The sequence below is a fragment of the Alligator mississippiensis genome, chromosome 3 (assembly GCF_030867095.1).
Source record: "Alligator mississippiensis isolate rAllMis1 chromosome 3, rAllMis1, whole genome shotgun sequence".
Classification (NCBI taxonomy): Eukaryota; Metazoa; Chordata; order Crocodylia; family Alligatoridae; genus Alligator; species Alligator mississippiensis.
Genome location: NC_081826.1, coordinates 58,542,943 through 58,568,496, shown reverse-complemented (window position 1 = coordinate 58,568,496; position 25,554 = coordinate 58,542,943). Strand labels below are relative to the sequence as shown.

General features: G+C 44.8%; 1 protein-coding gene across 1 annotated transcript; it reads left to right on the top strand.

Annotated features, from left to right (window-relative positions):
- Nucleotides 1-484: 484 nt before the first annotated feature.
- Nucleotides 485-25,200, top strand: GDAP1 (ganglioside induced differentiation associated protein 1). The gene is made up of 6 exons (XM_006261553.4): nt 485-627; nt 1,708-1,900; nt 2,848-3,021; nt 11,864-11,958; nt 13,517-13,631; nt 19,458-25,200. Exons 1-6 carry the CDS (start codon nt 535-537, stop codon nt 19,838-19,840), a joined length of 1,053 nt encoding a protein of 350 aa, XP_006261615.2. The 5' UTR covers nt 485-534; the 3' UTR covers nt 19,841-25,200.
- Nucleotides 25,201-25,554: the final 354 nt, after the last annotated feature.

The window sequence follows — 25,554 nt, the reverse complement described above, 5'->3', positions numbered from 1 at the left end:
ACTCTGTGATCCTATGACCAGTTAAAGCACTTAGGGCACATTCTTCCAAGCAGTCAGCCTCGCGCTCTTCAACGTTTGCACTCTACATTTTTTAGAGAAATTGGCTAGCCCTGAGGACCACAATCATAGCCATAGGTGGGGCATCCACTGGCTCACAGGAGTGGAAGGAGGATGGTGGCTTGGGGGAAGGGGGTGGCAGCCTGCAGTTTTGTGCCTGGCCAGCGCTAGCCTAATTTAAAATATATCTCCACATGGGTGGAAGTGATGGGAGCAAGCGCCTGAAGGAGCTCCCTAGTTCTGCCCTGATAGAGCCCATCCGGGGGCTTAGGCTTGAGCCCGGCTGGAGCAGGGCAGCCCGGGGGCGGTGGCAGCGCCGCGCGGCCCCTCCCTCCGCCTGGGTCCGCGGGCCCGGGGCAGGCGGGCGAGGCCGCTGGGCAGAGCCCGGGCAGCGGCTCTACGGAGCATGCTCGTGGCGCTGGAGCAGGCTCAGTGCCCGCTGGGAGCCGGGTGGGTGGGGGCTCGGGCACGGGAGACATGGCGCTGGCCGGGGATGGAGAGGGGCCGCAGCCCGAGCCCGAGCCCACGCTGGTGCTGTACCACTGGACCCAGTCCTTCTCCTCGCAGAAGGTGAGCGGCGCCGGCGGCTGCTTCAGCATCTGGACAGAGGCGCCAGGCTCCGCGGAGGGGCCCGCCGGGGCGGGGCAGGGCCGGGCCGGGTGCGCTCCCCCGGGGCCGAGCAGCGGAGCGGAGCGGAGCGGAGCGGGCCAGGCCGCCGCTGGCTGGCTGCGTGCGCCTTGCCGTGCTGCCGCCGGCCCCGGGGCCGCTGAGCGGAGCAACCCCGGGGTGCAGGGGGGCGGGCAAGGTTACATCGGGGTGGTTTAAAATCGGAAATGTCACACTCGGGGGCTGCTAAAATACAGTGGGTGCAGCGGCTCCGTGATCAGCCAGGTGATCGCATGGACTGGGGGCAAGGAGGAGAGAAATCACCCCGCCTTTAGGGCCAGCTGATTGCTCTTTCTTCTTCTTCAAAAAATGGTGTGTGTGTACTGTATATATTATGTATGTATGTGTGTATGTGTGTGTATACATACATGTGTATCTACATGTATGTATATATATGTGCGTGTATGTGTGTGTATATGTCTCTGTATATATGTGCATAGATGTGTATGTGTGTATATATATATATGTGTGCATATGTATATATATGTGTGTGTGTATACACACACACACACACACACACATATATATATGTGTATATGTATATATTAGGCTTGACTCTAAGGCAACATCATTTTGCATTACTCAGTCATTTAAAAGTAGATGCACTGTTTCCCACAACAGTGATCCGTGGACCAGTCACTAAGCATTCATGCTGAAGAGTAAGGTGTTGAAAGGAGAGTGTTAGGCAATAACTGTTCACGGTTACCACTGTCAGGAACTGTGTTAGTGTAGTGTCTCAAGGCCCCAGTGGAGATTCTGCTAAGTGCTCTAGAAAGGTAACAGTACAGTCCCCAGCTAGAGCATATGCAATCTAAGAGTAGGAGAAAAGAAAGACAGAGGTGAAGTGATTTTGTCTGGAGACAAGCAATCATTGGTTAGACCTCTTGATTCCTCCTGAACCACACTGACTCTGTAATTAAATAGTCTCTATTAGTTTATTCATGGTAAATGCCTGCATCAAGTAATTCTTGCAATATTTTTCAGGTGCGCTTGGTAATTGCTGAAAAGGCACTAAAATGCAAGGAACATGATGTTAATCTACCCCTGAGTGAGCACAATGAACCGTGGTTTATGCGTCTTAATTCATCGGGTGAAGTCCCTGTTCTTATCCATGGAGAAAATATTATTTGCGAGGCAACACAAATTATTGATTATCTTGAAAGCACTTTTGTGAATGGTAATGCTAAAATATTTGAGTTTATGAGATTTTTCCCTTGCTAATAATATACAATAATTATGTATCTCTTGTAGAGCTCTGTTTATATCCACAGGATGTTTACAGTTCCAAAAGCAAACTGAAAATTCATGTTGAACTCCCTGTCAGAGTTTCTCACACACAGAAGATTGATGGTGATCTCCTTGCTAGCCTTTTGTTCAGAAAACAACTTCCCAGAGGACTGAGGGGTGTTGGTAAACTGAAAGTGCGCAGTGGCATACTGAAATAAACGAACTTTTTCAAATATATTTTAAAACATGAAAGTATTTTTATATCAAATGCCTTCAGTGTTCCAGCTGTAAGTGGTGCTGGGTACACCAGTTGCTTAGTCTTGGTCCCCTTTGGGCTTCAGGTCCCAGTAGAGCCCAGCTTCCTGCTTTCAGCACTGCCTGGGGGATGGGCATGTGGGAAGTGCATCTCCTGCTGCTTCCAGGCCCTGGGAGGGAAGCATGCAAGGAGGCATGCTCCTCTAACATTTTATAATAACCTTTCTGAATGATTGAGATGTCCCTTTCCAATGGGGTATAGGGATGTCTATTATACATTCACAGACTGTAACAAAAATGGGTGTCAAAAATGGATGTAAAAAATGGATGTCTATGAAAATATTTGAAAATAATACATGACAGACCAGATTCTTTGGTATGCTTAGACCTCTTGAATTCATGTGTGTGTTTAGTTGGATAGGGATAGGAACACTCAAGTGCTTGAGATCAAGTATATGCTTAAATGTTTTACTGAACTGGGGCTCTAGAGCTAACAACATACAATAATAAGGCTTTTTTCACAATGATCATGCCATCTGTGCTAGTTGGAAATAATCATAATACTACTTTGAGGAAATAGTCATAATACTACTTTACCATATTGCATTTCATTTTGTTTTTAATTTCTTAAATATATTTCAGAGAAAACACCAAGACTAATGCCAGAAGATGGAAGCATGTATTATCCAAGAGTGCAGCACTATAGGGAGCTTTTGGACTCCTTGCCTATGGATGCCTACACACACGGCTGTATTTTGCACCCAGAATTAACTGTGGATTCCCTGATTCCAGCTTACGCAACAACCAGAATTCGTAGTATGTATTCAATGTAATATGAAATTACTGCCATTTAACAGATTTTGCTTACATGATTCTAAGCATATCCTGTTCTTTTAAAGGTCCTTGATAGCTGAATAACAATATAATATTAAAAAAAATGATCCCATACCTACTCAGATACACAATACGTTGTTGTTGGAAAAGATTTTTAACAGATGGATGTCTACAGCTGTGCATTTGTATAGCTAGAAGCAGCTGGGTGATCAGGATTTTTGAATATGTGAACACTTAGTTACTGTATTGTATGGTGTATAGGTAAAAAAACCCAAACAACAGTATAAGCCAACTCCATATTTCTGTAAAAAAAGTTAGGATTTTTGTATGTCCATTGTATAAATCAAACCTACCTCAGTGCCTGGAAGCCTGGGTGGGCTTGTGGGAGAGGTGGCATGCTGGCAGGCTCCTGGGAAGTTGGATTGGGCCCCTGGGAGTAGCCAGGGCCCGAGCTTACCTGGCTATTTGGGTAGCACAGGGCCTGCTGGCAGCTGTGGCAAAGAGGGGGGGGGTCCCTGGCTAGCCACAGAGCTAGCTTCCCACCTGCCTCTGGGCACGTCGCCCACCTGTCTCACCTGCCATGCCTTGCTGTTAATTAATTAATAGTTGTTAATTAAGGCAGGAGGCTGCTGATTGTACACCCCGATATTGTGGGGGGGTTATCTGCAGCTCCATTCCATCCCTATACCGTGGCCCAAACCTTGCAGATGGCATTTCAGGCAGTTGGCTCAGCCGTCCCCTTCGCCCATTATCTGTGGCCTCACTCATGAGACCTTAAGTTTCTATAAGCCCTGGCCCCATCTCAGGCCAGTCAGGACCCTGAGCTTCTTCACTCATCATGGGCATTCCTCGCAATTGACCAGTCGAGTGCCTCGGGGTGGGTTTTCACCTCCTGCTTGCAAGGGATCAGGGTTCCCCATTCCTGGCTCTGGTGCTCCTGGAAGCATGCCTGGCCCTGAGGGGGTCACTCCCGCAGCAGGCTCAGGCACCTCCAGAAGCTTACCTGGCCTACCCTGCTCTGGTGGAATATGGCCCACCTGAAGGTGAGGCCTGGGGTTAAGGTGCCCCTACTCGCTTTTCACTGGGGTGGTAACTGGCGTGGCATTTCCTGGGGGCTCCCGTGCCACTGAGAGCCCCACCAGGCCACTCACTCCTGGCAGGGTGCAGTTTTAGGTCATGCCCAGGACCAGGAGCCTCCAAACCATCCTCTACATCTCCTGCCCTTAAGCCCAGGATGTTGTATTCTGCCTGGCCTGCCAGTAGCGAACTGCCCTGTTTATACAGGCAGCCATGGATCTAAAATGGCTGCTGCAATTAAGCATCTGCCAGCTGCTTGGCTCGGTTCTTAAAGTGGCCAGCACCAACAGTGCCCTGCCACAGCAGCCCATCTGGCCCATCCAGAAGGACTGGGAAGTCTCAGTCCTTCTGCAGAGGGAAGGACTGGGACTTCCCATTGGTCAGGGGCTGCCCAGCCCAGTGACAGCTCTCCCCCTGGGTGCAGGACAGGCAGGGAGGCTCTGCTGAAAACAGGATCGGGCAGCTCGCAGCTTCTGTCTTCAGCAGGCACCTGCAGCTGGCAGGATGCCTGGTGCTACCTGGGAAGGGGCTGGCTTGAAGGGAGGGGGAGGGTAGGGGTGTCATGCAGGGCTCCCCCACTGCCTGCCTACCCCCACAAAGGCAGAATTGGCATGGGGCCCAATTCTGCTTTCAGTGGAGCCTCCCTGCCTGCCTCACAGCCGGTGGGTGGGTTGCCGCTGGGCTGGGCAACCCCTGAGGTGCAGGGCATCTGTTCCTTCCCTCTGCAGCAGTGAAAGTGGAAGAAATGATCTTGCATTTACTGCAGGGTAAGAGCATGCACAGAGGCAGTTAGCATGGAGTGGATTACATGCTGTAAACTAACACTGTAGCATACTTCACAGAGACTTGCTCATGTAGCCATGTCCGTTGTTTCTTTTGATGGCTGAAACTTTTGAATGAGTTCATGCCCCAGCTGCATACCCATGCTGGGAACTTCAATATTTCCCAGCTACTGCTGCTTTGAGATTAACAGCTGGGACGGGGCAGAGTACGCGGGGGCAGCAGCAGCAGTTCAGCCATGAGCAGGTATGGGTTTAGGAGTTCGTGGCATGGGTAACACTGCTGCCTCTCCCCAGCTCCACTCTCAGAACCCACATGCCCCACAGCCCCTCCCCCAGAACCCATGCACCCTGTGTCTCTCCGAACCCTGTGCCCCCTGCCCGCTCGTTCTTGGAACCGCATGCTTGTTACGCCACTGAGAACCCTTCGGAGTTTCAAGTTCCATTGGACTTTGATTTCCATTGGACCTTGCTCTACTTTTGCATGCTAGAATAAAGAGGCCTTCTATTACCAAATTTCTGTTCCCTGTTTACATACTTACCACCTGTAGACAAATCACCCTTATTATTTTTTCTTAAATGAAATAGACTCACTTCCAGAAGTGTCTCCATATAAGGTTTGTTTTCCAACCCTGTAATCATTCTCATAGCTCACCTCTGAACCCTCTATAATTTTTCCGCTTCCTTCTTGAACCACGGACACAAAAATAAATATAGTACAGCTGTAGTGGTTTATAATACAGTGCCAAATACAGAGACAATTGTTTATATATCTCCTGCTTATATATCTAAGACTGTATTAGGCCTTTTGGCCACGGTATCAGAGTTAATGCTTATCAGTGATGATTCCCAAGTCTTTCTCAATGTTAACTTGCTTCCCAGGTACAGTTTCTGATTTTGGAAGAATGGTCTATATTCTTTGTTTCTAGATATATGACTTTACATTTGTCTTTATTGAATTCATATTGTTTGCATAACCCCAATTTATCAAATGATCCAGATTGCTCTATATTACTGACTAATCGCTTTCATTATTTTTTACTCTTTTATTTACTGTCACATTAAAGCTTTATTAGTAATGGTTGTATGTTTTGTTCCAGTTCCTTCATAAAAATATTAAAATAGTATAGGGCCAAGAATCACTCCTGGAAGGACTCCAATGGAAACACATTTGCTCAGTGATGATTCTCTGTTTACAGTTACATTTTGAGGTCTCTTAGCCCATTTTTAATTTATTTGCTGAATGTTGTGTTGATTCTTTATTTTTATAATTTCTTAACCTATCACATGGTGCAAAGTCAAAGTATATTCTATCTGCACTATAACATTGACAAACCAAGCTTGTAATGTTATCAACAAATAATAGAAAGTTTGATCACTTCTATTTTCCATCAACTTATCTTGATTAGCAATTCTTTTAATTATTTAAATGCTCTTTTAATCTTATTTGACTTTTTTATTAATTGACTTAGGAGCTTTTCCATTATTTGGCCCAGGACTGAAACCAGGCTGATATGCCTATAACTTGGATCACCCCATTTATCTTAAAACATTGGTACAACATTAGCTTTCTTCCAGTTCTCTGGAATTTCTCCAGTATCCCAAGACACACTAAAAACCAGCCGATGCCGGGACTGCTCCGCCTACCCACCCTGGGGGGCTGGCAGGGATGGAGCTCAGCATCTGGCCCTGTACCCCTGTTCCCATTGTCCAGCTCTAACCTCCGACCAATTTGGGTGTGATCCCCTTCCCCCCTGGTGGTTTGGGTCCGGGTCCAGGTTCAGGGCCACTCCCCAGCTGCCATGGCGGTCCTGACCCCATTCCCTCACCCCCTCACACTGCTGCCACTTCCTCCATGGAGCAGTGGGGGGACCAGGCCAGCTGTGCTGGCCTGGACCTTCCCCTCACCCCCCCACCCCCTTTGTCCACACCATCATGGCGGCACTCTACCACCTGCTGTCTGGAATGCTGTTGGAGCATTCTGATTGACTGCCCTGACAGTCAATCAGAGTGCGAATAAAGCGTTACAGACAGACAGACAGACTACGGCTTTTATAATATTAGGATTTATTGTTATCAATTTCTACCTTTCTTATTTTTAATTTATTTATATACTATTATTATAATTATATATATCTATATTTAGCTATATCTATATATCTGTGTGTGTGTGTGTGTGTATACACATACACACACACACGGAGAGAGAGACAGATAGTGTTGGCATGTTGTAGCTATAATGGTCCAGGAGTGTACGAGAGTTAGGGATTTGTTTTGCAATAACTTGTGTTGGTTAACTATATAGATGAGAGAGAAGTTTTAGAGGCTTTTGGACACAAAGTACCTGCAGCAGGGACCTGGTCCTCCCCTGCATTCACCAGGGCAAAGACTGCCATGGCATTCTATGGTTCCCAGGATCCTGGGCTGTCCTAGCAGTGGGTAATGAGCCCATGGACAGGCTTCATGCCCCCCTGTATGCTTGCCCCTAGGATAGGGCAGGGAAGTGGCAGGAGGTGCACTTCCTGTGTGCCCATCCCCTGGGCAGGACTGAATGCAGGGAGCTGGGCTCCACTGGGATCTGGAGCCCAGAGGGGACCGAGACTAAGCAATTGGTGTACCCATCACCACTTAGAGCTGGGATGCTGAAGCTGCAGCCGGTATTGGTCTCTGCAGGGGCTCTCAGAATTTGCCAGCAGCCGCAAGGCACGTGGAGGCACGAAGGGGTCTGGGTTAGCTCAGGTCAACCTGGAACTTCCCTTACAGGGCAGCGCCAGCCCTAGTCCCAGAGAAGGGGAGGCGCTGGTGTAGGCACTAGGCCATGTTGCTTTCCTCCAATGGAGCCGAGGACATCTTGTTGGAGACCAGCTCAACCCTGACTCCCATGGCAGGAACCCAAACACCCTTGCAGACACTGGAGGCCAGGTACCTGCAGGAACCTCACAGGAGTTCCTAATACCTGTGACCCCAAATTACCCACAGAGGTTAGCCTGCTACAGGCCCACTCTGTGATTTAGGCTCATGACTGGGGGCGAACTCTGAAGAATCTCTGTTGTCTGAGGAGAAGGCAGACACACATTACAGGGCTAAAGCTAGGCCCGTAAGTAGGCAGTAGGGGTGTGTGAAACGGGCTGTATTTGATTAGGATTCAGATTTGGTTCGAATCAGGGACAGTGATTCAATTCGTTGATTTGGATCACTGTCCTGATTTGATGCAGCTGAATCCAAATCTGAAGATTCGATGCTGATTTGGAGAATCAGCAATTCGGCTTTAAATGTTTTTTCTACATACCTCGAGGTACCAGGCACGGCTTGTGATGCTGTGATGGTGGGGTGGACGGAGCATCCCACAGGAGTGTGGGGAGGGGGGGTGGGGCCTGCATGCTCGGTGGTGAACCTGGAAGTGGGCTGGAAGTACTTCCAATGCACTCCCAGGTCTGCCACCAAGCGCATGGGGGCCCCCCCGTGTCCCCCTGGCTTGGCAATTGCCTGTTGGCGGTACCCTGGGTGCCCCCGCTAGGCCCAGGAAGCACTAGTCACCAAGCTGAGTGGTGGTGGTGGGGGGGGGTCCGCCATGTACTCCCTGATGGACCATGAAGTAGAAGTGAAGTGGAAGTGTTTCAGGTCCACTTCTGGGTCTGCTGCTGAGCACACTGGGGACCCTCCCCATCCCACTGTGCTCCTGTGGGATGCTCCATGTGCCCCAGCATCTCAGCATTCACGAGCCACCTGGTACCTTGAGGTATGTAGAAAAAAACATTTAAAGCTGTGTCTATGTCTGAATTATCAAATCTCTCTGAATCTCTCCGAACCAATCTGGAGGGCTCCAATTTGATTCAGAGAGATTAAAGGGTCTCCTGATTCGATTTGGATTCAGAGATTTGGCTGCCGAATTGGGCCAAATCTCCACCAAACTGAATTAGCAAACGAAGCTTCACATAGTCCTAGTAGGCAGAGATGATTATTTACGTTATATTGCTTTATTAATTTCTATGTGTGGATGGATGTTGTTGGTGGGAGAGCCTTACCAGAGTCACAGGGCTTGGCCAGCTCATGTTGGTCCCAGATTGCTTTGTTTTTTTCTTCTTACATGGGATCTTTTGAAGACAGACAGACACCTGGAAGGGCCAGGGATCTATCTCAATCACCAGAACACCTGCGTGGACAGGGGTAGGGTGTGAGGGAGGCGGAGCATAACAGAAAATGCCCAGACACTGCGACATCATGGCAAACCCCATACGGTCAGGTACCAACTCCCGATAGCCTTTGTATTAAGGTCATGGCAGGTGGGATATAGAAAACAGGGTGTGTACAGTTTGACCCAGCTTTGAACCAGAGGTGGAACACACTGTGAGACATCAGTGAGGCATGGGACACAAATAGGGATGGTAGGAGCGTGTACTGATAGCCCACAGTCATTTGGGTGCACGAAGGGCAGCCTTCTGCCTATTTAACATGACAGTCATTTATCAACAAGACGTGGCAGGAGAGCAAGTTGAGTGGTTTGCCCAGAGACATACTAGTAGTGGGCCTGGAAGGTGCCTTTGTCACAGATATCACAGAAAATCCTTGCACCTGTAAAATATGTACACCTCCCCACCCCCACCCACATGTGTGTGTATTTATGTATGCATGTATATATATTTGAATAATATTACATAACATTAGGGAGTTGTTGTCTTCATTTCCTGCCAGGCCGAATTTTTAATCAGTATAAACTTCTTTCTCAATTGTGTGATTGGGAATCTAATAAAAAGTTCCTAAGAAACTCCTAATTATCATCACATATTTTGTTTCAGTTTTTTCTTCCAGATAATTTGGCTCATAATTGTTTTGAGTAATTTTATATTGTCTCTTTTAAAGTATCACACTTATGTATTACTGGGCATGTCTACATGAGACACTACCTTGTAGTAAGCTATGGTGATGTAGCTCATTGGTACAGTGACATAGCATCAGCGGGCACAAACTGTGATGTCAATGCTACATCACCATGGTAACCAGTGACGACATAGTGTTTAAAAATAATTGTGCGCTGCTGGGACTGATCAGTACCGCTGGGTACTGTGTAGTCATTTAGTACTTGCTAAACCAAGTTCTAAATGACTGTGCAGTACCAAATGCGCAGTCAGGGGCACACGTAGATGTGCCTACTGATTAGCATTTTATCTGGTTACACAGCAAATGTAATAAAGTCAGGATCCTTTATGCCTATTATCTTTCTGCTCTATATTCAATTCCTTCAAAATATTCATGCGGAATATTGTCACGTTCCATATTCATGGCCATGTGACATTGAAACAAAAAGCATATAAAATAACTAGTTAGCATTGTTTAATAACACTATTACTTCAGGTTAACTCTGCAGACTTCATTTAAGTTAGTCCCAATTTCCCCAGTTCAAGGGAAAGAGGACTCAGGCCCTGTGTTCAGTTAATTATTGAAGATATTAGTTTTTATTCAAGACTTTCTTAGTCATGACCTAATGTTTGACATTCTGGATTTGTAAATTGGGAAGTCTCTGGCCAGTTTCATATGAACTACAATCTTAAAGAGTGAAGATGTTATTTCCTGTATAACAAAAAATAAATAGTAATCTCTTTCCAAGTTTTTCACTCCACCTCTTCTTCCAAACTTTGTATCTTGGGGCATCTTGGTTCAGGTTTTAAAAGGTGTTTCAACCCAAAAGATGTCTGCCATGGAGTTAGGTGCCTAACCTGGTTAGATTTAAAAAAACCCAACAACTGGACCCCTTGCTGCATTTTTAGGCATGTAAATACCTCTAAAAATATGTAAACATATTGGCACCGCCCTAAATGATACATGCAGAACTATAACAGGCTGCCTAAATCCCATCCCTGTTCACTGCATATATGCACTATGCAGCATAGCGTCTCCTTACAGCAGGAGAAAAGTAGCAGGTGACATTGACCAGTGGTACAAGAGTCAGATGACCACCACCCACTATATGGACATCAACCAGTGCACTGTTATCTCTCATTGAGAAACAGCTTTTTGTCTTCTATCACACCATTGACCACATCCCCAGAATCATTCAGAACTACCCTTTGGCAAAAAGAATGGGAGAAACTAGGCAACAAACATGTTGAATGGAGCTGGTGAGGAATTACCCCTAGTAAGGATTTAGCATCCAGCTCCAACTACAAATGGCATACATGGCGGAGCCTGAACAGATTGAGAGTGGGTCTTGGAAGATGCAACTTTCTCATGAAATTGTGGGGTCTCTATGCAACTGACCGATGCATTTGTCATGAGCAGCAAACGATGGATCATCTCCTGAGATGTCCTATAGCACCACAATGCACCCCATAAGATCTGGCAACACCAACAGATACAGTGGCCTGTGCAGAATATTGGGAACAGACCATGTAGCAAAGTTGTATTGGAGACCTGACAAAGACCACCTCTAAAAATCTTGCCTTTTGTACACTGATTTTCAGAGTTGCTCAAACTCAGTGGGAGCTCTGTATCCACAGCTTCTCTGGAGATCATGGCCAAAGCATCCAAAATTGAGGATCCAAAAATGAAGCACACAAAATTACAGTACACTTTTCACAACTTGGTTGAAAATGTTTTCAGGAGTGAAGTATGAATGTTTGTGATAGAAGTAGAGCTGCTTAATATGTTCTGTTACTTTAATTGTCCTTCCTTCTTTTATTATAGATAACAAAACATTTTGTTTGAGCTTAAGATCAAATGTATGAATTCCCTATCCTATATTCTTCCTCCCTTCAGCGTTTGATTCATGGCAAATAGAAAATGTTTTGGGATCCCTGGCTTATGCAACATTTCACTGACTGATATGGATGTTTCACGCAGGAACCATTTTCCATTTCTTCAGACCACTTACAATACTTTAACTATTTTAACACAATTTATTTGCAAATTTTTATGGATTAAAACATGAATATATTTGGTGATTTTATGTAATTTCATTTTCTGTTTATCAGGCCAAATAAGTAACACAGAATCTGAACTGAAGAAGCTTGCAGAAGAAAATCCAGACCTCCAAGATGCTTATATAGCAAAGCAGAAACGCCTTAAAGTAAGAAAACTCATGTCACACTGTTGGTTATACTGGAATTTTCCTGAAATGTTGGTAATTGTTTTTTACCAGTTGTATACTTCATCAGGGGCTTACTTTTACAAGATGTTGAGAACTCTGCCAAAGTATAACAAAGCTCTTATGTATATATCTATTAGGGCTGTGCAAAACATTGCAGGGTGTTTCATTTTGAAGCTGTTTTGACATATTTTGAGCTCAAAACAGCAAAATCTAAACTAAACAAAAGGCTTCAAAACAGCTTTGAAACAAAACAAGGCACTCAAAATGTTTAGAAAGTTTCGAAATGTTTTGAGCTTTGAAGCCGGGCTTACTTGGCTTCAGCGCTGGTCCCAGGTGGCAGTGGCAGCCTCCTTTCATACGACGTGCAGATCTGGGGGCCTGCACCCCAGGAGGGCTGCGGGGCTGTGCCAGACTCCTCCCGGGGGTGTGAGCCCCCGGATGTGCGTGCTGGATAAGAGGAGGCTGCCGCTGCCATCTGGGCACAGCCCACTCCCAGCACTGGTCCCAGGTGGCAGAGGCAGCTTCCTCTCATCCGGGGCGCAGATCTGGGGGGGCACACCTTGGGAGCGCTGCCTGTGTCATCTGGGCGGCAGCGGCAGCCTCCTCTCATCTGGCATGTAGATCTGGGGGCCTGCACCCCCAGGAGGAGTCCAGCACTGCCCTGCAGCTCTCTTGGGGGTGCAGGCCCCCAGATCTGTGTGCTGGATGAGAGGAGACTGCAGCAGCTGGCAAGTGTCAGGAGTTGTGTTTTGAACAGTTTGAAGTGCAGTTTCTGAGAAACCTCTGTACCTATCTCCTTGAAACATGGCAGGCTTTATGCCCTCAGAAGGGGCTACCATCCCTGCAATTTTCATCCAAATCAGGCAAGAAATGACAAAGTTTTAGGCATTTTCATGATTCCCCATTATAGCCTATGGGCAAAACATCAAAATGCATTGAAACAGTGAAACAGTTTTGACGAAACGAAATGGGACTGCTTCAAAATGAAATGAAACGATGAAACGAAATGCTGTCCCTTCAAAACAGCAAAACGGATGTTGAAATGAAACGATGGTGTTTTGCACAGCCCTATTATCATCAGTGACCTGCCAAAGAATGTCTTGCATTCAAAAGCTTGTCAAACTCTATCCCAACTACATAGTTGGTCCAATAAAAGATACCACCTTAAGAAATCCTTGCCTTTCACATAATTTCTGGACTGTCATGATGACCAACATCACTCTTCCACTACTTATCTTTAAACACTTGTGATTACCTCAAAGCTGAGCATAAATTTAATTGCTGTGTTTGATTAGGGTCGGTGTGCCCAGGAATATTCATTATTGAGAATTTACAAAATATGTGATTCTTTAGATATTTTTTCTCTTATGCGAGTTGTCACTAAAATTCATATCACCATAGACATCCCCCTGGCTTTTAAACCTGATAATAACATTTTATTAAATATGGACTGTAATCCTAAGTAAATCTTCTGAAAATGCTGTAACTATAGACTACATGTATAATGGTTTAAATTGCAACCTATTTATATTTTTAGTCTAAACTGCTGGACCATGATAATATAAAATACCTAAAAAAAATACTTGATGAATTGGAGAAAGTTTTGGATCAGGTTGAGACTGAGTTACAACGGAGAAATGAAGAAACACCAGGTAAAAAGGACTATTCCTGTTTAAATCTTGTGACAGATGTGCAGCAGAGTTGATTTAGCCAGATATCATCACTTGTTCTATGCAGACTTTTTATTGTTTGATTTGGTATTTTATAACAGCATAACTCAGTCTAATTTAGTCGAATGCAATCTGTTGAATGTTTCATGGAGCCTGACAGATATTTTCAGCATGTCGACAGAATTAACTGCACAATTCCACAGTATTTTTTTTTTTAGGCTTCAGTTCAGCATAGCAGGTATGAACCTAATTTTAAACACATTGCTGGTCATCATGTCCTTACACACATGGGTAAATAACATGCTAAATTTGGATTCCAGTGCTGGATTGACAGTCTTGGAGGCTGAGGTATTTTATTAACCAAAGAAAGACTGCAGGCAGTGGTACTGCACGTTTCCTTTTGCTGTCTTGTCAGTGTCCTAATCTTCGCTAGTTGTCTTTAAAGTTAGATTCATAGAATCATAGATGTTAGGGTCGGAAGGGACCTCAATAGATCATCGAGTCCAACCCCCTGCATAGGCAGGAAAGAGTGCTGGGTCTAGATGACCCCCAGCTAGATGCATAGCTTGAAGACCCCCAGGGTAGGGGAGAGCACCACCTCCCTTGGGAGCCCGTTCCAGACCTTGGCCACTTGAACTGTGAAGAAGTTCTTCCTAATGTCCAATCTAAATCTGCTCTCTGCTAACTTGTGGCCATTATTTCTTGTAACCCCCGGGGGCGCCTTGGTGAATAAAACCTCACCAATTCCCTTCTGTGCCCCCGTGATGAACTTATAGGCAGCCACAAGGTCACCTCTCAACCTTCTCTTGCAGAGGCTGAAAAGGTCCAGGTTCTCTAGTCTCTCCTCGTAGGGCTTGGTCTGCAAGCCCTTAACCATACGAGTGGCCCTTCTCTGGACCCTCTCCAGGTTATCCGCATCCCCCTTGAAGTGCGGTGCCCAGAATTGCACACAGTACTCCAACTGTGGTCTGACCAGCGCCCGATACAGGGGAAGTATCACCTCTTTGGATCTATTCGTCATGCATGCATGATAAAGTGCCATTAGCTTTTCTGATGGCTTCGTCACACTGCCGACTCACGTTCATCTTGGAGTCCACTAGGACTCCAAGATCCCTTTCCACTTCCGTGCCACCCAGCAGGTCATTTCCTAGGCAGTAGGTATGCTGGACATCTTTCCTCCCTAGGTGCAGCACTTTGCATTTCTCCTTGTTGAATTGCATTCTGTTGTTTTCTGCCCATATGCCCAACCTATCTAGGTCTGCTTGCAGCTGTTCCCTGCCCTCCGGCGTGTCCACTTCTCCCCACAGCTTTGTGTCATCCGCAAACTTGGACAGAGTACACTTCACTCCCTCGTCCAAGTCGCTGATGAAGACATTGAAGAGTATCAGTCCTAGGACCGAGCCCTGCGGGACCCCACTGCCGACATCCTTCCAGGTTGATACTGACCCATCCACCATGACTCTCTGGGTGCGACCCTCTAGCCAATTCGCCACCCACCGGACTGCGTAGTCATCCAAGTCACAGCCTCTTAACTTGTTCACTAGTATGGGGTGGGATACCGTATCGAAGGCCTTCCTGAAGTCTAAGTATACGACATCCACTCCTACTCCTGTGTCCAGATGTTTCGTAACCTGGTCATAAAAAAAGACTAGATTAGTCAGGCATGATCTGCCTGCTATGAACCCGTGCTGGTTTCCCCTCAGCATAATTTGTCTTGCCGGGCTCTCGCAAATGTGAGCCTTGATAATTTTTTCAAAGACTTTGCCCAGGATGGAGGTGAGACTGACTGGCCTATAGTTGCCCGGGTCCTCCTTCCTCTCCTGCTTGAAAATGGGGACCACATTGGCCCTTTTCCAGTCCTCCGGGACTTGGCCCGTGCGCCACGAGCGTTCAAATATTCCCGCCAGTGGCTGTGCAATGACATCGGCCAGCGCCTTCAGCACCCTCGGATGGAGCTCATCCGGGCCTGCCAACTTAAAGGCATCCAGTTCTTCCAAGTGACTCTGCACCATCTCAGGGTCTACACATGGTAGTGTGGTGCCTTGCTGCTGCCTCTCTACAACCCCAGTGAGAGACTTGTCTTGCCCCTCGCTTAGGAACACTGAGGCAAAGAACTCGTTGAGGAGTTCAGCCTTGTCCCCCCTGTCTGTCACCAATTGCTTCTGCCCATTTAGCAGGGGTCCTATTCCTCCCTGGGCCTTCCTTTTACTCCCTATATATCTAAAAAACAATTTCTTGTTATCCTTTACTTGGGATGCCATCCTCAGCTCCATGGTAGCTTTGGCCCATCTAACTGCCTCCCTACAAGCACGAGCAGAGGAGGTATACTCCTCTTTGGTGATCTTTCCCTGTTTCCATTTTTTATGTGCCCCCCTTTTGGCCTGTAGGCTGCCCTGGATTTCTCTGGTCAGCCAAGGAAGCCTCCTGGCCCCTTTCCCTCTTTTTTCTCACATCGGGATCATCTCTCATTAGCTCTCCATGCTCACTGAAGGAAGAGTCCTGTTACATTTTACTTTACTGAAATGGCACTTTCCCAGCCGAGGAAGTGCATTTTTGGCACTTGCACAGAGTTTGTGATCCTACCTCATGTAAAGTATAGACACATGCTCAGTAGCTTATGATGGTTATGTGCGGTGGATGTATGCTGTGTGCATATGTGTGCATGCTGTGTGAGCATAAATCATGAAATTCTACCTGATAAAAACCCATGACTAGCAAGTGTTAGATGCTGAAGAGGAGAGGGCACAATAGATGAATGGTTAGGGTAGTCACCCAGGCAGCAGAAGATCCGTGTTGTAGGCTTCTCCCTGCTCCCCTGGAAGGAGGTTTGGACCTTTCTTTCTTTTATTTTGCAGGGCTAGGCTCTTAACTATCAGGATACAGGTTTGTAATTAGGTAGTCCCTTCTCTAGCCTTCCTTTTGAAGCTGGTCCTCTGGCCTGTCAAGAAGGGAGTTTTAGGGGCTCAGGAAGAAGAGAACAAGCTATAGGGTAGAAGTCTCTATAGTATGGATTGTGTGCAGGAAGGAAACAAGCTATGGATTCTAGACTAGATCCTCGTTTCCTGTGGGACAGAAGCTTCCCCTGTACTCTCCATTCAGTTTAACCAATAAATATGAAGTGCAAGGTCCAGTGACTCACCTTCAGAAGGAAACTAAAGCTAGGGGTGTAGGGGTTTGATCACTGTTGTGGGAAATTAGGGAGATGCAGGTTTAAACCCCATGTGAGTGAAGGGGTTCCAGCACCTGGGTTACCAGTTTTCTGGGTAAGCGCTATAGCTACTCAGCTATTTTTTTGTGTTGGGCCAGAATTTTTGGGATTTACACTGAAGTACATGTGTATAGAGCAGTATACCTGCCTGGCCAGAGCACACCCTACTGTGCATGTGCCAGCATATGGAGTAAGTTTGCAAACTGTGCCTAAGTGCCAAAAATGGCAATTACATGACTGGGTACCTGCCATTTGGATGCATACAGTGAAATACGATTATGCCATTAGAGTTTGATCCAGTTCCCTTTGAAGTTATTGGGAGCCTTTTCTCTAACTTCACTGGGAGCTGGATTGGACCCTCTGTCCTTCAGTTTTCTATTGACACTATCAGTACAGATGCCTGTTAGTGTCCAACTGTGTTTTGTAAGAGAAGCCTTGCTCACTGAGATGAAATTTGGACAACTGATTCTGTTCACCTGGATTACTAGATAGCTGTAGATGGTACCAACTGCCAGTCACTATCAATGTAAGTTGGTTCAAACCAGTGAAGTAAACAGTAGGAAATATTTTTTGGTCCAAAACCTCTACTGGCATAACTCCAGTGGCATTACCCCATCAATTCACTCCACATCAGACAACAGAATATCAGTGAACAAATGAGGAGTACCAGTTCTATTTCTTGCAGTATTTGGTTTTCTCCTGCAGATCTCCTTTCCAAGCAGTGATGTGACATGACACTGATTAGCTTATGATATCTGCCAAGATCGCAGGCAGATGAAATTTGGCTCTAGGTCAAGTGTCTGCCTGTGGAAGGGAGGCTTCTAAAGTTCCTGAGTTTGCAACCACCTCCCAATCTCTCTCTGAGCTTCTCTCTCTTCATTTTTACTGTTCACCTCCCACTCACTAGCCTCCTTCCTCACAATGGTCTTCCTTTCACACATGTAGGGTGTTATTTTTATGACCTTCTCATGTACAGAATTACCATGTATTAACTTGTATTTCTCTTCAGCTGTAAAGGACTGAATCCATTTACAAGTCTCTTATCATAGAATCATAGAAGTAAGGTCGGAAGGGACCTTGTAGATCTTCAAGCCCGACCCCCTGCCTGGGCAGGAGGAAAACTGGGCTCAAATGACCCCAGCCAGGTAGGCATCAAGCCGCTTCTTAAAGACCCTCAGGGTAGGAGCCAGCACCACTTCCCTTGGAAGATCCTAGCTGCCCTGACTGTGAAGTAGTTCCTACGGCTGTCTAATCTAAACCTACTCTCCAACAACTTGTGGCCGTTATTCCTTGTTATCCCGGGGGGCGCTAGGGGAAACAAGGTCTCCCCCAAACCCTTCTGGTCCCCCCTAGTGAGTTTATAGACAGTCACCAGGTCCCCCCTCAGCCTTCTCTTGTGAAGGCTGAACAGGTTCAGGTCCCGTAACCTCTCATTGTAGGGTCTGCCCTGCTGTTCCCGGATCATGTGGGTGGCCCTCCTCTGGACCCTCTCTATGTTGTCCACATCCCTCTTGAAAGTGGGGTGCCCAGAACTGGACACAGTACTCCAGCTGTGGCCTGACCAGTGTCGCATAGAGGGGGTGGATCATCTCTTTGGACCTACTTGAGATGCACCTGTGGATGCATGATAGGGTCCGGGGTAGCCCTGCCGACCGTGACCTCGCATTGTCGGCCCACGTTCATCTTCAAGTCGATGACTCCAAAATCCCTTTCTGCCTCCATGCTCTCAAGAAGGGAGTTTCCCATCTTGTCCCAGGCTCCTACTACAAACCTATTTTGCTTTTAAAAATACTAGAAAGCTGAATCCTCCCACATTCTGCTTAAGATCTAAGCACAATATAAGTAATTCTGCTGTTTAGGAGACACAATGAGAAGATATGAAGCCAGCCTGCCATTCAGTGAAGAATTAACATGCCACCTTAAAAGTTTTGGTTGGGCTATGGGTTGATTCAGTGCTGTTCTGTTGGCTCAGTTGTCAGGTTAAGTCCCTTTTGTTTAGAAAATATTCACCCTATTAGCAGTTCTTGCTTGAATTTCTCTCAATAGAGCAACACACATAAGATGTCATAAGGTTCCAGAAGATGAGGATAGGGCTAACATAGTACCCATCTTTACACAGGGAAAAAAGGAGAACCCATGGAATTATAGGCCAGTCAACCCAACTTCAATACCTGGGAAGTTATTAGAACTAATTATAAAACAGTCATTTTTTAAATACCTGTAGAAGGAAGGGTGATCACTAGCAGCTGACATGCTGTAGAACCTCCCCCACATTGAAAGTTATCAAGAAGAGGCAGGGAGTTGCATTTACATGCATTCCAACCCTATTACTTCCAAATAAGAGTTCCCAATGAGTATTAAAGACAAAACTGAAGTGTGTAATAAAGAAAACCTGATTTCTTGGAAGAAGGGCTTTGAAACCTTGTATGGATAAGGTTGGAAAAATGTTAGTTATTAAAGTTTTTATCTAAAATGTTGCTATAGTTTATGTATACCTGTTATATACTTGCCATAGAAACAGTCATGTTAGATCATACAGACTTCCACATGCTTTTATTATTCATTAACTCCTAATTCTTCATGTCTTTCTTTTTGATTAGAAGAGGGACACCAACCTTGGCTCTGTGGTGAATTTTTCAGTTTGGCAGATGTGTCGCTTGCTGTTACATTACATCGTCTGAAGTTCCTGGGATTAGCAAGACGAAACTGGGGAAATGGAAAACGTCCCAACTTGGAAGCCTATTATGAGCGTGTCTTGAAGAGAAAAACATTTAATAAGGTTTTAGGACATGTCAACAACATATTAATCTCAGCAGTTCTGCCAACTGCATTCCGGGTGGCCAAGAAAAGGGCACCAAAAGTTCTTGGCTCTACCTTGTTGGTTGGCTTCCTAGCAGGGATGGGTTATTTGGCTTTCATGTGTCTTCGGAAGAGATTTGCCAATATGATGTTATCAATTAGAACACGACAAAATTATTTTTAGACTTGTGAGAGTCTTGGGATATCTTTTGTCCCCAGGGAAATATCTAAAACAAACATATAAGAAAGATTATGTCCATGGACCAGAACATTGTCACAGAATAATAGTCTCCTGCTGTTGAAGAAATGTATTGGCAATGCTGAGCTGTTTGTGGAAAATAAATTTTGAGGGGATAAGAGAGAAAAAGCAATACTTTCTTTTCAAAGGAGGAGCTGAAGATCCTGTGCCAATGCTTTGTTAGAATGACTGTTGTTTCTTACTCTTACCAAATGACTGATATAATTTTAGTACTTTTAATTTAACAGATATTCATGCAGCAACATGGTAGGTTTTCACAGAGTGGGGAAATTCATTAGTGTGCACAGGACCAGGGCTCAAATGGGATCTAAATTGCACCTGTACCTTATGCTTGCTTCTGCAAAGCAGTGAATTTCACTGCCTACTGTATAGACAAGGATTTTTTAGGGTGATGTCTTTTATTGGCCCAACTGGGGTAGTCTTAGACAAGCTTTCAAATGTAAGAAATTCTTCTTCAGGACCCTCCCTAAGAAATCCTTCCGTATCACATAATTTCTGGATGATCATGGTTAAAACATCACTCTTACACTCCCACTGTGTGGCATACTGATCAAGGACCATTGAATTTCTGTGGGACCACTATGACTAGTTTAGATAAAATAGCATCAGTTTTTCATAGATTTCATAGATTTCATAGACATTAGGGCTGGAAGGGACCTCGGAAGATCATCGAGTCCAGCCCCCTGCCCAAAGGGCAGGAAGTCAGCTGGGGTCATAGGATCCCAGCAAGATAAGCATCCAGTTTGCTCTTGAAGGTGTTCAATGTAGGCGCTTGAACCACCTCCGGCGGCAGGCTGTTCCAGACCTTGGGGGCTCGGACAGTAAAGAAATTCTTCCTTATGTCCAGCCTGAAACGGTCTTGTAGTAGTTTATGACCATTTGACCTAGTCGTCATCCCTTGGGGCGCTCTGGTGAACAAACATTCCCCCAGATACTGGTGGTCATCCCTCATAAACTTATAGGTGGCCATCAGATCACCCCTGAGCCTGCGCTTTTCCAGGCTAAAGAGCCCCAGGGCTCTCAGCCTGTCATCGTAGGGTCTGCTTCCCTGACCTCTGATCATGCGCGTGGCTCTTCTCTGGACTCTCTCAAGCTTCTCCACATCCTTTTTGAATTGTGGAGGCCAAAACTGGACGCAGTACTCCAGCTGCAGCCTCACTAAGGCCGAGTACAAGGGGAGAATGACGTCCCAGGATTTGCTTGAGAAGCATCTATGGATGCAAGCCAGTGTTTTGGTCGTTTTACTAGCCGCAGCATCGCACTGCAGGCTCATGTTCATCTTGTGGTCAATGATGACCCCCAAATCTCTTTCTTGCATAGTGCTAGCCAACATAGCACTGCCGAGCCTATAAGGATGCTGTGGGTTTTTCTTCCCAAGGTGGAGAACCTTGCATTTATCGGTGTTGAACACCATTCTCGTCCGCCCACTTCACTGTAGGTTCACACTGTGGTACAGCTTAATTTATTTGGGAAGGATTTAAGGGGCTAAATCCTATTTCACTTCATGTATTTTTACTCTTTTGGCACTTAACATACAGTTTTGAATTCTGTTTCACCCTGTTGCAAAATAGATGTACCTGCTGGAAGCAGAGAAGAGGAGGACCTTCCCATGGGTTAGACAGTAGCCTAGAGGTTAGGGCATTGCCTAGGGGGTAGGATCCAGATTGTAGGCTCCCTTCTCTCATAGAAGGTTTAAACCTGCATCTTCTGTTTCCTAGCAAAGTGCTCTAACCAGCAGGCCACAGGTTAGGCAGTAGCCAGACCTCTTTCCAGTCATCCCCTTCAAGCTGAGCCATTGCACTTGTTCATTTAATATTCTCTGGATAAAGATCAGTGGGGAAGTTTCTGCCCTTCTGGGAACAGGGCTTCAGCCTAAAATCCAGGCCCCCCTCCAAGACAAAGTAGCATTCATCCTACTGAGCTCACACATTCAAGTTTGTTCTTCCTGGCCCCACATATCTTATTCTCTTGCCTGTCCATGCAATTGGTTTCAAGCGGATGGCTGGAAAAGTCACTGGATAATATATAATCTGCTGCCTCCTGTTTAGAGCACTGTGCTGGGAAGCAGAAAATGCAGACTCAAATCTCCTCTGGGAAAAAGGAGAGCTTTTACACCACAGGCATGTGCCCCAATTGCAAGAGTTAAAACATGGGAGAGGGGTGGAAGGACACACTTCTCCAGCATTTAGCACCTGCTAGTTGTGGGATTTTGCCTGGCTACAATTTCAGACCTTACCCAGCCTTTTACATGTAGATCACCAGATACCTGTCTGCACAGAGTGCACCCTTACTGAGCATCCTCACTTGCCTGCCCAGTGCTGAGTTGCAAACTGTATGTAAGTATTTAAAACTGCATTTATGCAGTTGTGTATGTGCTATTTAGCTGAATAAAGTAAAATGGATTTAACCCAAAGTGTGTATGAAAGTCAGCTATTTGTGTACAGAAGGAGACCTTTCAAAGGTCTCTACTCCCCTTCAGCAGGATCTGCTTCTTTATGACAAGGTTACAAATTGGTGAAAATGAGTAACAGTACTGGACAATGAAAATTTGGATTTGTAAAAATACTGTAAAAAAGGAAAAGGTCCTTTGATACTAATCACTAGTCAATGGCTGCTGTCAAATGTATTGTTGAGTTTATCTCCTTTTCATTTCGGTGAAACTTGTGCACCTAACTGTGATTTGCACCTGTCCTGGATTTCTGCAGCCTGAATGGAATCAGGACCTGTCAAAATTCTCATCAAAGGCTGTTCTAGCAACACTTACAGTTCATTTGTGAAGACCAGGAAGCATGCTACACATTTTTGGTCAAATGTCACAAGTTTTAGATTAGGTCACTGCACCAAAGCACAAGTGAACTTTTTGAAGGTTGTCCATCACTTACTAGGGCCCACCAACTTAGTACATTTTAAATCTAATCTTTGTGTCTGTAGCTCAGTTCTATTAAAATCTGGTTGAATTCAATATATATCATGTAAATACTCTCTTATGGCCAGTGAATGGAACAAATATGTATTTTAATCTGGCAGTCTAGCAGATGGTAAAGTGGATAATTTGTTTGTTAAATATTGCTGGTTTAATTTAATGGAATATTAAGTTTTTTTTAAACTATACAAGGCCTAAATGTCACAGTCCTTTTCCATTAGTAAGAAACATTCTTATGTAGGAAACAGTCCTTTTTTCTTGATGGGAAGAAGACAGTTTTATATATTTCCATTTCATGATCCATTTGTTTTGGAGAACTTGATAAATTGAATGTGCTGTATTTACAAAAACCTAACATCTCTAGAGTAATTTTAATCCAACAATACTATTAATGTGCTGGCACCTTGAAGTGACTTTTGGTTTGTTGTTTGTGTATTGCATAGCATCTGCATTTATTTGTAACTGACATATTCCACATAACTTATAAAGATTGTATAAACCCAGTAACTTGATGCTTTGATGACATTTCATATTTCTGGGGGGTTTGGAATACACTAAAGTATCATCTGTTCATATTATTGTAAAATTAAAAATATGCTATTTATAAATATGGACCATGTAGGATGCATTTAATCTTCTCCCCCTTCTTTTTAAATTTGGAATGTTCTCTTCCTATAGAAATATTTTCTGTTAGTGTGGAAGTGTCCACAGCAGCCCACCCTACCAATTTGTAAGTGGGCTTGCGTGAGCACTAATTATTGATCAGGCTGCATGGTTTCAGTCCTTATGAGCCTTAATCTTTTGTGCACTCCAACTATCGTCATTAGCTGACCAAATCAATATGTGGTGTTGAGACTGAGAAAAACTAAAATGACCACCAGATGTCAGTGCTCTTCCAGGGCTGCTCTTTCCGCAAATCATCTGAGTTGTGTTGGAAAACTTTTGACAGTTTTCACAAATGAAAACTCGAAGATTGGAGTGTGGGACAAAAGGAAGGGTTCTAATCAAACTAGCTGGCTGTTGAGAATGTTGATAAGCTGCATCAAAACAACAACTTTGTTGTCTGGGTAGATGTGGTATCTTTTATTAGACCAACTAAAATACTTGAAAAAAAGTTATTTGTAAGCTTTGGGGCACAAATACCCTATGTCAGGCACAGGGAGATGCTCCAAGGTAGAAAAGAAGCTAAGGTTACCAAGAAGTCTGTGAAAATGTAAATGAGTGGAAGTTTGGAAGACAATGCGTAGAAATGGGAGAAGGGAGGGAGATGTGTGAAGAAATGTAAGGGGTCAGCTTCAGGCAGGTTACCTGGTGAATTAGATGTAAGGCAGGTTATCATGTGTCATAAATCCAATGTCCATGATTTATTAAGTCCATGTATCAGTAGATTTATGAAGTGAAGTTTGAACTCCACATTCCTTTACACATCTCCCTCCCCCTCTCCCACATCTCTACCCATTGTCTTCCATACTTCAACTCATTTACATTTTCACAGACTTTTTGTTACCCTTTAGCTTATTTTCTGCCTTGGGGAACTCATAATAGCTACAGTCTCCCTATGCCTGATGTAGGGTTGTTTGTGCCCCAAAGCTTGCAAAGAACTTTTCCCCAACTATTTGAGCTGGTCTAAAAAAAGATACCACATCTACCCAAAGAACCTTGCCTGCCTATGTCCTTAGACCAACACGGCTACAACCAACAACCTGCAACTTTGTTGTGGCATTTCACAAAACTGGAATATTGCATAATTTTAACAGTAAACAATTAGGAGAGTATATAAGTTGTGACTGTCTAGCTGAGGGCAAAGTAATATTTCACAATAACATGAGTCCCACTGAATACCAATGAAATGGCACACTGATCTGAATTAACTTTTTGGGCAGCACTACTTTCAGAAAAGCTCAGCTTGTTAATTTTACTCAGAGCACACATCTATTACCTAAACTGTAAACTAATTAGCTTTTGTTAGCACAGCAATTGAGTATTTGATAGGAACCTTATTTTAATTGCTTTAAAGTGCCCTTTGTGGTTAAATTTGTCCTTGTGTAGAGGACCAGGAAAGCCTATACTTCACTTAAAGTACCAAAATGGGACAGAATTAGTTGGTGGTGCATAGGCTATGTATCGGCCCTTTGCACTGGGTGAATTTTGTTTCTCATTTTTAAAGCTGTTTGCCTTTTAACAGTTTCCTGCTGGCATTGCTTAGTCTGCACACCTGTGAACATCTTGCCAGCTGGATGCTGTCCTCTTTATCATTTCTTTATGTCATGCAGCTGGTGCACAGTGGTATGCTAATATTTTATTTTTGTATCTTATGTTTGTATGTGGGATCAGCAAAATAAATATGGATCCTGACACAGTTCTCTAGACTAATGCATCTCTTTTCCTTTAACAAAATGTGGTACATTTGACAAGCACAAGATTTGGCTAAGAGGAGGAATTAAGTAGGCTGATGCTGTTTGAGTCACTGCAAGTTTTGCCATTTACATGTAATTTAAATCAGATGCTAGGAGTTGTTCATATGCTAGGTGGCAGATATATCACCCCACTTTTTGCTGAAAAGTGGAAGTGCAAAAAAAACTGTTGGATTATAAAAAAAATAGATTAAGGTGAATTATTGTCATTCTCGGCACATCATAACTGTTTGCTAAATTCCAGTCATTTACACCTGTGCAATAAGAGAGAAGTTAGCATTTCATCTCGAGATGTCACTGAA

Bases quoted from the DNA above. Each gene is read 5' to 3' on its own strand.
- GDAP1 (XM_006261553.4), top strand. From the start codon at position 535: ATGGCGCTGGCCGGGGATGGAGAGGGGCCGCAGCCCGAGCCCGAGCCC. The intron at 628-1,707 runs GTGAGCGGCGCC...AATATTTTTCAG, and splicing joins AGTCCTTCTCCTCGCAGAAG to GTGCGCTTGGTAATTGCTGA. The intron at 1,901-2,847 runs GTAATGCTAAAA...AATATATTTCAG, and splicing joins TGAAAGCACTTTTGTGAATG to AGAAAACACCAAGACTAATG.